Source organism: Colossoma macropomum, unplaced genomic scaffold (assembly GCF_904425465.1).
Source record: "Colossoma macropomum unplaced genomic scaffold, Colossoma_macropomum, whole genome shotgun sequence".
In the NCBI taxonomy this organism is placed as follows: domain Eukaryota; kingdom Metazoa; phylum Chordata; class Actinopteri; order Characiformes; family Serrasalmidae; genus Colossoma; species Colossoma macropomum.
This window is the reverse complement of record NW_023494798.1, coordinates 13,904,429-13,916,313: the sequence shown is the minus strand read 5'-3', so window position 1 is coordinate 13,916,313 and position 11,885 is coordinate 13,904,429. Positions and strand designations below refer to the sequence as shown.

Genomic DNA, 11,885 nt, shown 5'->3' with positions numbered 1-11,885 from the left:
TTGTTGATGCTTTTATTGCCAGACATTCTGTTTCATAAAGCTGGATTGTATTAAAGCTCCGGTCACTGTATTTTAATTTTGTTCACAAAGAATGTGAAGATCCTTAACTTCTGAGCGTGAACAGTTTAACCACAAGAGGGAGCTGGAGTCATTGTAAAAGTCAATCTATCCAAACTTCATTACCAGAGCAAATGTAATATTATCATGATATGGGCATAAGTGAAGCCTGCAAAGTATCACAAACAAATTTAATAAACAAATATATTCACCAGAGGCATCATACAAGACAAAGTCAATGAAATTGAACATATTTTTTCCTCAGCAGCAAACGTTATGGTCAATGAACCTGAAAAGAAATGAAATCCTAGTATAATTTAAGTAAAAGCCCCCAGCAGTATCAACGAAAAGAAATGCAGAGAATGTCCACTCTTTTCTAAAATTGCTGTCAATGTCTTATTCTTTATAGATGTTCATATTATAAAATGCTTTTTATGACACCACTTTACAATAAGTCTACCCTAATAAAGGGTTTATGAATGGTTTAAAATGAATTTGTTATGTCATTAGTGGTTATTACACCTTAAAAATCATTAATAAGCAGGTATAACATAAATAGACAAGCTGACAGACGCTGACTGATGGAGAAGACAAAGTAAAATAAGGTAGATCTGAGCTTTAACAGTATGGCCTACTGGGCAAGCAACAGGTCACATTGTTATAACTACTTATTGATGCTTTTGAGTGCTTATGATCTATTTATAGCCATTAATAATCTAATTCTAAACCACTCATATTGTAAAGTGGTGCCCTTTTAACATAGCTTATGTGTGACAGAAAACAGAAAGGCACTTTGGACTGATTGTCACTAGGTATGACTGAAGTGCTGAAAGGGGAAAAAAATTGGATCATGAAAGTTTCAAGAATTTTAAGACCATCACAAGACAGCAGCCACTATAAAACATCTGTAAACACGGAAGTCTAATGGCCATTTGGTACTTTTCTGCTCTGGAATGTGGATCACCTGAATGTTTCAATTAGATCAGCTCACATTAGCTGATTCCTACAAATTTGCTGGAAATATAAAATTAAAAAATAAAACTTGGCTTCACAGTTAAAACCGATATAGCAGCTGTTAAAAACTTGAAACAGACTTGAGTCAGAGTAAACAAAAACCCGTTATGAATGTAAGTATTATTTAAATTTTGTCATCTACACAGTACTGTGCAAAAGTCTTAGGCACCTAAGCGAATTGCTTACAACCGTTTATCTTGGCAGTAACTGTGTTTTGAGCTTGTAAAAATGCAGTAAAAACATCTAAATACATGCAGACAAACATAAATACAGTAAAAATTAGTTGATATCTTGTTAGCTGGTTTGAAGAACACTGGTTTGGTTCCTGATTTCTTCACAACACCCCCATCCATTGTATAGATTTGTTATATTCCATCACCAGCACACCTGATTTAACTTAATGAAGGACTGATTGAGCCAAAGGTTTTGGACGGTAACTACAAATAATACTGAGCTTCCTCGGGGAGAGGTGTGGAAATGGTTAAACACAATGGCATGTATAAAATCCCTACTTGTTGTATTAATATTATTTGCATACAGTTTAATATTTGTGTTTTTGAGCAAATAAATGCTTTTCTAAGGTGCCTATGACTCTTGCACGGTATTGTTTATGAAAAAACAACCAACTATGATGGCACAGGAAACTATCACAGAGGTCTCCTTTTAAAACACCTGTGCTCATTCATCATATTCACTTTTTCAAATGAAAGGAAGTACTGTATCAACAAAAGTCTTCACAGTTTAAACAGTCACACTATCACCCACCACCAAAACAAAAACAGAAACAAATTCAGTCCTCAATTTTAAGCCACCCTTTCTTATAGTCCACAAGCAGCTCCAGATAGTACTGCCACTCGGGCTCGCTGTCGTATTTCACCTCAAACACGGTCTTCAGTGGGTTGGAATGGGGCTCGTGGATGCGCAGAACCACGCCCCTATACCACACCTCTGTCTTGTCGTTCTCCTCATACAGATGGCGTATCCTTTTACCCACCAGGTCAGGGTACCTTTTCCTTAGGGCCTGCCTGGCGGTCTGCACGGCTGAGCGCAGCACCCACCTCCTCCTATGTTTTGAAGCACAGCGATTGGAAAGGTAGGGGCAGTACCGCGGTCGACGCAGACCAGAGGAGAGCGTGTGTCGCTTCTTGGGCTTAGAGCCTCCGTGTTCCTTTTTCCTGCGTCCATCACCTCCTCTCTTCATGTTCGGAATCTCAGAGTGGTCCAGGACCCTCTGGTAGCGTGAGACCCGTCCCTGGCGGCCGTTGGTGTAGTAGACTTTTCTCAGCTTGAGAACCATACCAGAGTGGCTCTTTGAGAAGCTGCTGGACAACGGGCTCTGACGTGACGACCAAGAGGACGTCTCCATCTCTGCGTCGCTGCCTTCCGACGAAAGGTCATCTGAGGTCACCGGCCGGCCCCAGGAATTCTCAGGCTCTTGCTCGGTGTCCTCCTCAATCTTCACCTCAACATGGCCCCCCTCATCACTGCAGGCCACTTGGACATTTTCCCAGCCCTCCTCTGTCAAAGAACCTTCAAAGCACCAACTTGCAGATTCCTCAGCAGGTTCATCCTCAGGTGAGGAACTGTCATCTCCTAAAAACATCCTCTTGCAGGCACTCTTCACCCTGCCTTTGCTTTTATGCTTCTTCAGGCAAGACGTTTCTTTGAGGTTCTCTAGGTGTGTCATGGTATCTGGCGTTTGCGGCCTCGGGGATGTGCAGTGTATCTCCAGCTCATTAACAAAACTTTCAGCTTCATCAGAGCACTCTGCACATTCTCTCTTAAAGGTGGAGCTGAACTCTACTCCTGCAAAGAAAAAGTCAAAGATTAATCTCAAATCAGGACTCAAGACTTTAGTTTGCGGGACTGAGAAGCATCAAATGGAATAACTGCACAATCAGTCAAAATATAATATTTACTGTTAACTCCGATGTAGAAAGACTGTAAATCCATTCCATATTTATTCTAGTCTTTTAACTATATTCATACTAAATGTTGGACCTCATTCATCAACCATTTTTAAGAAGAAATTTCTTACTCCACTTAGGCAGTTTTCACAAAGATTCTGACATTCACCAATGTTCTCTTATTTGGGATTTGTTCTTAGGTAAGAACAGAATCTACACACACTCAGGAGCACAAAGGTGTGAACAATTCTGCAGTTTAAGAACACATCATGAATCTAAAATAGATTTGAGGACCTTTCTCAAAAACAAATTTAAGAAAAAAACTTACAAAGATATTGGTGAATGAGGCCCAGTTTTTTGTGGTAGAGTCAAACAACTAGTAATTAGATGTGTACATCTAATTGTGTACATCTAATACACAGTACCGTGCAAAGGTCATCTGTCTAATTCCTTGTCAAAACAGTCATCAAGTTTTTTTTTTGTTTTTTTTCACTGTCAGAAAAAAAATATTTAAAACAGGAAATTACACAAATGCCTCCACAACTAAATACAGTGTCCACCCTTTGCCTTTATTACAGCTTTCATTCTTTTCTCGAGACTTGCTTTCAGTTTTTCAAAGAAATCTGCAGGAATATTTTTCCACACAAAGTTCAATCTTAAAAGTTGGTTGCATTTTCTCATTTTCACAATCCAGATAAATGAAATCAATGTCCATTTTTTAATGACTCATAAATTTCAATTTTTTATGTCTATTTGATTTCTCAGTAAGAGCTTCTTTACAACTACACATCCCTGCAGACCCATAGCACTGAGAGGTCCTCTTACTAGTGTTGTTTAGACAATGACAGGCTGAGTCAAGGCTGAGCCTTGGACACATCCAGTCTGAGTCAAGACCAAGACTTTGTAGTAGTCGAGTCTTAGTCAAGACTGAGACCAAACCAAGACCAGATTCATTTGTATTAATTATATATTTGCAATTTTCCAAAAAATGGGGAAAAAAAGAAATTTAGTAGATTATCATTCGTTATACAGTATGATTTACATTAATGAATGTTATATTTTATATTTAAAAAAATATGTAGCCTAAAAATATGATAAATTATTATAATCTTAGTCCAACATTTCATTGTTACTTTTGATGATGATCACTTATTGGTGATTATTATTACCATTGTAGTAGAATGAATACATAGCATACATAGCAAATACATGGCATTTTTTCACCTTACGCAAGATGATTATCTTATACCTAATATCCTCAGATATATCTCCAGAAAAAAAAAAAACAAATGAAGGGAGGTCTCTGACTTTTGCACCATACTGTAAATAAACACAACCAACCACAAACAGAATGTGCAAAGAATGTTCCAAGGTTAAAAAATGCCCAAGAAATAACAGAATCCAGGAAATGAAAGAGAAGCCATTTACATCAGGACACATTAGCTTTTCAGGAATAAAATGGCTAACTGTGGAGTCTATTGTACTGCAATAAAGCAAGAAAGGCTGCTTAACAATCACAAGTTCACAAACGGAAGCAGAATATACCCAATCAACGCTTTAATGCGACTGTGGAATTTGTTTTATTTTCCTGTTTTATTACTTTCATTAAAAGTATTTTTTTGCAGTGTGAAAGCTGAAGTCTCATTTATGTTTGTGCATTCCTGAAAGTTTTTATGACGGTGTCCTGTGTTCCTGAGTAGAAATCCAAATGCATTTTACGACTATTCCTGAGTCCCTGTCAAAACAACAGATGCATTTTACGACAGTTCCTAAGTTCCTGAGCGTCAGAACAGTGGTATATAACCACATGCATCAGAGCTGTTATCAAACTGAATCAGACCAGACTAGCTGCTGGACAGGCTGTAAATGCCTTTACAGAACGCTCATTAAAAGACTACCACGATTCATTTATCTTGAGGCAAATTGGTTCAAATGAGGTAGGAAAGAAAAAAGGATGTGACAAAAAAGTGATAATGGCAAAAAAAATGATCATGGTGAAAAAAAACAAACAAAAAAAATGTCTCTGCATGATGTATGCAGGGTAAGCTGTAAAACTTGGCAGCAGATTCAAGGTGATAATAGTGCAACAGCAAATATTGTTGTGAGAAAACAAATTCACACCTGTAATGTTTATCAGCTGCTGCTCAAGATTTTCCCAGATGACTAGCCACTTCCTTCCTTAGTGGGAAGTGTGTGTCGGAAACTGACAGATATCCCAAACCACAGTTTCCGTTTCACGCTACATCTGATCATATTACACAGACAGCAGTCATTTACCCACAACAGTGCATGAGGGGCCATTACACTTACAAAGCCTCTTCTACAACTAAGAACTAATGAGCTCAGAGATAAGCAGACAGAGAACGATACTAAGCTAACAAAGTAAAGCAAAAGAAATGAAAAGTGCTGGTGTTGGGGAGAAAGCAAAACAGTCTGTACCTGAGCAATTTTTTGGACATCATCTGTAGGAGTGGGATCTGTAAAATAAAAGAATGGGGTTCAAAACAAAATATGACAAAAGTATGTCAAATCAAGCATGGGTACAAAAAGAAAAAAAAAGAAAAAACAAATGCACAGGGATTAAAACAATAAAAGCAAAAACACCTAATAATTCAGTTTCCTCAGCATTATTCAAGTAGCCTAATGCAATTCAATGATGCAGTAATGCAATTCATGGAATAGGCACGGAATTTAAATGAGGGTAAGAGATGTCGTATGTAATGTGGGTGCCCTAGAAAAGTCCTTTCCTGCACCACCATTGGAATCTAACATGCTTCCCAGTCATGACACGGACAAGTCAGGAGTCACTTGCAGGCCAGGCATTAGTACTGCAACAATAGGGACTCCAGAAACACTAACAGCTACAGTAACTATGTTTACCAGAAGGTGTTTGCTTGTAACCTCGGAGCTAATCTTGGGGCAGCGATGATGGGGCAGCTATGAATATCAGAGAAACGAAACCACTTTACCACTCAACTCCTTTAGACATCTGGCTAACTGAAAATATTGTTTTTTTTATACACCCAGGTATTTTCTTTTTTGTGTTTTGTTACTATAACACCTAATTCCACTAAAAAGGTCATTATCGGGCAGTTTATGAGCTTAGTGAGTTGTGTTACAGCACCTCATGTGGTCCCAGGTACTGGGTTTCTGAACCATTAGTATAATGGATGCAAGCACATGCCTGCACTTTAGTTTTATATGAATGGTAAAAGTGTTTGCACAAAAGTTTGAGAGTAAAGAAAAACAAAAGCATGTAATTTTGAGGTAAGCAGAATCTTTCTTCTGTAGTAAAGTCCAAAGCTAGATAAAGTTAAGAGGAGAAAATGTGGGTTTAAGGTTCAGTATGTGGACTTAAGTGTTGAACCTGTCTTAGGTCAATGACTCACCAATGAACTTGCAGGCACTGTCATAGTAGAGGAGGTTGAGGACATCTGGATAAACATCTGGCAGGTGTTTGAGGGATAGGAGCCTCCGGAGTTTAGACGAAAAGGCCCGTCTGTGGAGTTGAGTCAAGTGTCTCTCCTCTGAAAGCGTGGTAGGCCGCAGCTCAACTTTATGCTCCTGCAGCACCTGGTCTATGAATGCACCATGGACCTGAGGAAACAGGACCTCTTTCACCACCAGCATGGGGATGAACACTGCCCCTGCTCTGATGACATGAGGAAAGGGGCACTCACGTCTTCTGACGTAATTCTCAAACTGGCTAAGGACCTTCTGGAGTGCCGTCACTGTCTCTTCACCTCTCAGCCAAACCTCTCTAGCCTTGGAACCCAGGAGGCATGATACTTTCTGGGTTTTGGCTGGAGGACAAACAAGGTTCAAACTGGATAGCCATTCCCTGACCTCCCAATGTGAGGTCTGAGAAACACAGGTTGATATGAGCCTGCAAAGTGACTGGTGAAGCTCCATGAACTGATGCCGGGCCTGTCTGCTGCTGCTCACGGCTGGTCTTGTCTCAGCAGGGGACTGAAGAACCTCAGGGCCTGGGGTCACAGGAGCTTTCAGAACTTCAGGCACAATGATACTATAGCTAGACAGTTTAAGGCAATGAGGAGAGATATTACTGATGGAAAACGTTGTCTGAGATGTCTGAGGTGGAGCTGGGATTTTAGGAGACAAAGTGGCTGGAAGCTCAGAAGGTTTTGTGATGGTGTTTTGAGTCTGTACAGTTTCCACTTTATCTATCGGGCTGGGCTCAACCTTCAATTCAAGGCAGGATTCTGCAATTTCTGGCGTGACTGGCTTACATTCTGGTTCTGAGTCACTCTTCACAACAACAAGGTTGTGTTCAATATCGCACACTGCTGGTTTTAAATCTGCTGGCTCTTCTTTGACTCCATCATTGCAGTTATGGTTAATTGCAGGACCGGGGCTATCATTCATTTTTGACTGACATGATGCATCATCTGGCTCTACTTTCTCTTTTTTGACCTTTACCATTTGTAGTTCTTCTGAATCACGGCTGCTAGCTGGTGGTGTTTTGACTGCTTTCAACTTAAGGTCATCTTGACCTGAAGCAGTTTTTGGGTCCGTGCTTTGCAGTTCTGGCTCTTCTTTCAGTGGTTTTGAGTCAGCTTGAAGCTTAGAACTATCAGGATGTTCTGGGGAGAACATGCCTGTGGCTTCTAAATAGGCTTTGTAAGGGGCGAGGCTAAAGACTTTGTTTATGACTGGCATTGGAGGGGAAGAGGGAGAATGAGCCTCATCAGATGTCTGCTGTTTTTTTTTAACTTTTTCCAAAGGACCATTTTCACAACTATTATCACTTTCCTCTCTGTGCCTTTTAGATATTAAGGTACTGTTTGCTTGATTGTCTGAAATACATGAACTCTGTTTTTTATTAGATATACCACCAGTGCACTGAGGAGAGGCCATGTAGTTATGGCTACTGCTAACCGGAAAGCCATCTCGGCTCTGATTTGGTGAGCCAAGGTTGCAATTTTGAGTGCCTACATGGTTTGAAACCTGTGCTTGGTGGAAAGTCCCTGAAGTCCCAACCTGTCCATGAGGCTCCCGGTGGGAGTCTACATTCTGCTCTCTCCGCATGGAGAAGTCCAGAGGTCGATCTGCCTGGTGCACGACGGGAGGAGGACATTGCCTCTCGGTGAACGGGTTCACTTGGCTACTATTTAAGTGCATTCTATAACCAGAATAAGCAGGTAAAGCCCTGGTAGCAGAGTGGCTTGGGACCATAGAGTAAGGATTTGGCAAATCACTGTAATAAGGCTGAGGAACATGGCATTGCTTTTCAACCATATGACGAGGATTCTCTGGTCTGTAAACCTCTTCGTTATTCTGTGGACAGTAAAGCAAAGAATGCTGAGGTATTTCTCGATACTTGGATATGTGAGGACGATCTTGATAACCATGCGTAGGTGTTCCATAGTGCATTCTAGTCAGTGGTTCATACATAGGAGGCAGGTCTTTATGCATTTGTGGGCGCATCTGGAAACGATGGCAGTGCTCTGGTGAAGCAGGGACAAATGAATGAACTGGGCTATAGGGGTAGCTGCTATGGCTCGGCTCAGTAAACGCAGATACCCTCCTCGGTCTACTTGGGCTGTGACCATGGTATCCCTGTGTGGTTACATCTTTCAACGGTACTCTCTCTCCACAGTGCTCAAATGGCAATATCCTCTGCTGCATCAGTGCTTCCTGCTCCTTTTTGTGCAGATACGCCCAGTGACTGTAATGTGCAGCCCAGTCATCCTCAAATATTTGAGGGGGCACCCTTTGCAGCCCTCGTTCCACAGCATAGCTCTGGCGTACTGTGCACTTTCGGTCAGTGCAGCAGGGGCTATGTCCATACACTGGTTTTGGAATAGCAAGCCCAACTGAGTTTTCTGCTGTTGAGGGGGACAAGCTTGTGCACGCTACAGGAAGTTTCCTAACAGCAACAGGAGAGACTACACCTGTAGTACTGGGGCTGTGCTTGCTTCTGTTATAGTACACAAGCTTGTGCTTTGCTGCTAACTCCTCAGCTGCAGCAGGGGAACCACTGTCTACAGGGAAAGGCACATTTTCAGGTCTGTAAAAGATTGGATTCGTAATTGACCCCTCTGTGGCTGAAGAATGAACCACTGGGCTCCCTCCATTTCTCACACAAGTCCTAGAGGGGCTCCATGCTGAAGGAAGATCTAAAGCCTCTTGTCCACTGAGAGAGCAAGATATGTAGCTCTGTCTGTAGGGTAAGGATTTGTCTTGGGAGTACTGTGGCACGTTGTCTGCTTTGGAAAGCCCTGGAGGGACCATGGTCCCCACAGTACCCTCAAGTCTTGCCATCTTGCCTTGAGCTAGAGGATCCATGAAACTCTGCACCCGCTTGCTGTTCATCATATTTTGTCTTTGAGATGATTTTTTTTCATGCCAGATGAGACCTATTAGAGAGAAGAAAAAAAAACAGTTTACATACTGTTTTAAACAGGATGAATTAGGATAACATTTCTTAAATAAAACAAATTATTTTTAATCTGACAAATTATTTTTAATCTGACAAATTATCAGAGGTAAGCAATTAAAAATTAACTAAGCAATTCACAAAACAATGGCACAATCCTGACTCTGAATGGGCCCAACTCTACATTCTTTTCTGCCTTCAATTTTTTTTCCTTTGAGGTCCACTTGTGGCATTTGCCTGGTTTTGTGTACCAAAAGCACTCATAATTCATATTATGTGACCATTTTCCAACTTCTTTTTATCACTTAGAATTAAAAATGCAGTTTTTGTTGCTGTTCCTTTAAGTCTGAGGAAAACTTATGAAATCAGTCATATTACAGATTACGCAAGATTCTTACTACGATACAATGTCCCCATTCTATTAATATAATAAGACGCACTGACATGAATGCTTATTGCTTAGTACATTTCTCATTCATAATCAAATGTTTTATCAAACAGCTCGCAAATATCCAAGTGTCTGCATGCAATATGTTTCTGCTGTATGTATGCAAATTCCTCCAAATATCAAATATGCTCAATTTAAAGAATTCAGCTGGAAAATGTGTTCAGTCACAGCTATGAGGCATCACTGAGGGAAACGAGGAGGCCTTATCTACACACAGATGGTTATGTGGTGCCTCATCTCAGTAGGGCTTATAAGGAAACAACTCCAAGCTCCTCCCTGCTGAAAAAAAAACAAAAACACAGAAACCATTAAAAGTTTCTGTGGGTTCCTGGTGGTGCCCAATACTCATTAAGTATAGTATTTAGTGTTTTTCTGATGGGTTGATATCACAGTGTAAAGGACTAATGGTTTGAGAGGTTTTCTGAGACTGATTTCAGATGCATCTGATGGTTTCCTAACGGGATCTAAAGGTGTCCTGCAGGAAACTAGTGCTCTCTAAAGGTAACCAATTCCCATTCGTAACCAATGGTAGCCAATTCCCATTAGAAAGCAAAACCATCAGGTTTCAATCCTAATGGTTCTAATGATCTTTTTTTAGCAGGGCTGGCAAGATCGCACACGACTGAAAATCTGCAGAGTCTTACTTTCTGAAGAGTATGATTAGTTCTCTACAGCAAAACTGATGGAAAGGAAAGGTGATATTTAATCTACAGCCTGTTCAAGCACAGACTGCGTGCAGACAATCTCGCGTGGGCGATCGTGCACATTATGCCTCCAGTGCAAAAAGCAACCAACACAACCCGATGGATCCATTTTGAGGCTTGGAAACTTCCGTCAACATCTGTGCAAGAATAGATGGGTGAAAACAAAGGCAGCGCTGCTGGAACAGAGTCTCTCAAACTTGAAGCGCAGCTGCAGTGTCCCCTCATATACACCCAAAATTATGTAAGACTGTAAACAACGCTCCTGAATAATCACTCACATGTCGTATTTTAACATCTATACAGTTTTAACTCTCATTAAAAGGTGCCCCCCTTTTTCAGAGAAGCCCCCCGCGCAACGAAAGCAGCGCCGAGTTTGTCCTCACGTGCTCTCTAAACTCTCACCAGTCCAACAAGAGCGACGCGTCACTCAGATAAAACCAGTTCTGCTAAACTGCAGCCGGATCTCTGGCCATAAAAGGAAAACCATCACGGCTCTTTGGAAGATGTCCACACTTTCTTCTTCACCGTGTTTACAAACAGTGCAGACAGTCTACAAAGATACAGCACTCACCGAGGAGGGGCTCCTGTTTGTTGAACGCCAGGCTCAGTCAGGCTATCCATGACAAAAAAAGTTAAAGTCAGCCCTTAAAATCACTCTTCAAATCCTTCAAATCCATCAAATCCCCGGGAAACGCGTGAGCACTGCGGAGCTGGAGTGAAAGACTGATGTCCATGCAGTTCCGGCTTATTTTCCGGAGGAGTTTGGAGGCGTCAGTCCAAAAGTATGCGAGCTGCCACAGCGGTTCAGCCAATTAGAGTAAGACAAAAAAGAGGGAGGATCTCAAGACACTGGCGCAGTAATGCCTCTGTATGTAGCACATATTAGCACACCAGCGTAGCACACGTGCACACTTTGCCAATCTAAGCTTTCCTTCTGTGAGATGACAGAAACATGCAGGCGCGAGTCAAAATAAAGCCAAATGTTTTGAGAGACAAAAAGCAGAGTCTACAGCCAAAAAAATGAAAATTTATAAACGAGAAGACTATCAGAAAATTTCCGTAAAACCACCCATTTTGTAACTAAATAACTACATTTGTAACATTTAGTTATATATGGAAGCCCCTTCTCACCACACAATTCTTCTCTTCCAGCACAATTATTATTTGTTTGTTATTAAGTGAATTCCTATGTCTTAAGTTTGAGATGCTATCTTTTGAGAAATTTTCTTGTTATTTTGAGATGCTTTCTCGTTTGATAGTAATGACTTAGTATCTCAAAATAATGGCATAGCAATTAATTAAGAATAAAAAAATAGGTACTGGATTTTTTTATTTCAAGTGGCGGGAATGGGCTT

The 11,885-nt window shown here is 40.8% G+C and overlaps 1 protein-coding gene across 2 annotated transcripts; it reads right to left on the bottom strand.

Moving 5' to 3' along the window:
* Positions 1–231: 231 nt before the first annotated feature.
* cunh15orf39 (chromosome unknown C15orf39 homolog) lies at positions 232–11,269 on the bottom strand. Of its 2 annotated transcripts, XM_036584637.1 has the most exons (4): positions 11,102–11,269; positions 6,368–9,358; positions 5,418–5,455; positions 2,717–2,877 (listed from the first exon to the last, which is right to left on the bottom strand). In XM_036584637.1, the coding sequence occupies exons 2-4, from the start codon at positions 9,315–9,317 to the stop codon at positions 2,872–2,874; spliced, it is 2,994 nt and encodes a 997-aa protein (XP_036440530.1). In that variant the 5' UTR covers positions 9,318–9,358; positions 11,102–11,269; the 3' UTR covers positions 2,717–2,871. The 2 variants fall into 2 exon arrangements, with proteins under 2 accessions (XP_036440531.1, XP_036440530.1); XM_036584638.1 differs by lacking the exon at positions 11,102–11,269 and having other exon boundaries at positions 232–2,877; positions 6,368–6,561.
* Positions 11,270–11,885: the final 616 nt, after the last annotated feature.

Bases quoted from the DNA above. Each gene is read 5' to 3' on its own strand.
- cunh15orf39 (XM_036584637.1), bottom strand. From the start codon at position 9,317: ATGATGAACAGCAAGCGGGTGCAGAGTTTCATGGATCCTCTAGCTCAA. The intron at 5,456-6,367 runs GTGAGTCATTGA...TTTATTTTACAG, and splicing joins CAGTGCCTGCAAGTTCATTG to ATCCCACTCCTACAGATGAT.